The sequence below is a fragment of the Austrofundulus limnaeus genome, unplaced genomic scaffold (assembly GCF_001266775.1).
Source record: "Austrofundulus limnaeus strain Quisiro unplaced genomic scaffold, Austrofundulus_limnaeus-1.0 Scaffold1005, whole genome shotgun sequence".
NCBI classification, from domain to species: domain Eukaryota; kingdom Metazoa; phylum Chordata; class Actinopteri; order Cyprinodontiformes; family Rivulidae; genus Austrofundulus; species Austrofundulus limnaeus.
In genome coordinates, this window is record NW_013953407.1 from 133,866 (window position 1) to 135,142 (window position 1,277).

The following is a 1,277-nucleotide window of genomic DNA, read 5'->3' on the forward strand; positions in this document are numbered from 1 at the left end:
GCTTTATACATGACCTGCAAAATATTATAATCAACTAACTCACAAAATTTTAATAATTTCAATTGATAAAATAATAAAAATCTAAACGTGACCCAGGACTTTTCAGTAAATCGTACTGTCAGTTCGTCAGTTAAATAGTTTTCTTCATGTTTAGCTCCCCTGAAGTGTTGAAGCAAAGGTATGGAATCACCAACGACCTGAAGATTGTGTTGTCCATGACTTCAACACCAGGTCCAGAGTCGACAGCCTTCAGTAATCAGGTAAACTGTTTCAATTCAACAAACAAGCTTTGATTGTGAAATACATCAGTGGAATGTGTGTCATCATGTTTAAAATCTAGAGCTGAATCAGAGATATCAAGTGTTGTGTTTAATTTTAGGAGAACGTTCCAGAAGAAGGTTCTGGACCTGACTTGGATCTGAGTAAAATAAGCCCCCCCAGTGCTGCTACCAGCCCCCCCAATGGTTTGTTTTACTTTTACTCCACAATTCCTGCTTCAGTCAGACAAAAAAAGACAAACTCTTCTTTTTAAATTGATTTGTTTTTATTTTAATGTTTCATTTTATTTGTGTTGTGTCATCCAGAGTCTGCAGCTGTGTACCCCATCTTTGGTTCTGTGTCTAAAAGGTGAGGTGTTGTTTTATTTTAAACCCTAATAGCTCAACACAGTTTTCTGTTGGTGGTAAAATTAAAGTATCACTTGTTGTTTCACCTTTTTGTCTTTTGTAGGACAAAGGCGTCAGCTCTGCGACACACTTCCTGCAGCGCCCCCTCTGGTTCCTTGGTGACATCACTGCAGACCACCTCTGCAGCCGTGAAGGAACGAAGCCTTCGCCGGAGGAAGGAGAAGCAGGCCAGTGACCAACTCATCATMGTGAGTTTATTATTTTAGTTTTAGTTTGAACACCCTGCTGAAATTATAACGAAGAAATCTTTGGCTAAAACCTTTAGAAAACAGCAGCGTTCAGCATCTTATTCTGACACTGTGAGCCTTTTACTGTTTGTCCAGTTTTTACTTTTACTCCTGGGGTTTAAAACCATCAACATATGTACAAAACCTGCTTCCACAAAGGTAAATGATAATGACGCCTTAAAATGTTGAATTTTGTTTCTTTTTAGCTGGAAAATCTCAATCAAATATAACTAGAGGTTTCCTCTTTATAAGGACATCAAAAACTCCTCATTAAAATGACATAAAATTAGGATTCAGACCAAATATTTCTGTATTATTGTAACCAACAAGACAAATTAAGTCATATATATGGATTTAATTATGA

General features: G+C 36.9%; 1 protein-coding gene across 1 annotated transcript in view; it reads left to right on the plus strand.

Moving 5' to 3' along the window:
• LOC106533722 (N-acetyltransferase ESCO2) overlaps window positions 1-873 on the plus strand; it is a gene marked incomplete at its 3' end in the record, with an annotated part of 8,098 nt that extends 7,225 nt beyond the window's left edge. Inside the window, 3 exon segments of the mRNA XM_014030146.1 lie at window positions 380-464; window positions 585-627; window positions 730-873. Coding sequence (XP_013885600.1) covers window positions 380-464; window positions 585-627; window positions 730-873 — 272 coding nt within the window.
• Window positions 874-1,277: the final 404 nt, after the last annotated feature.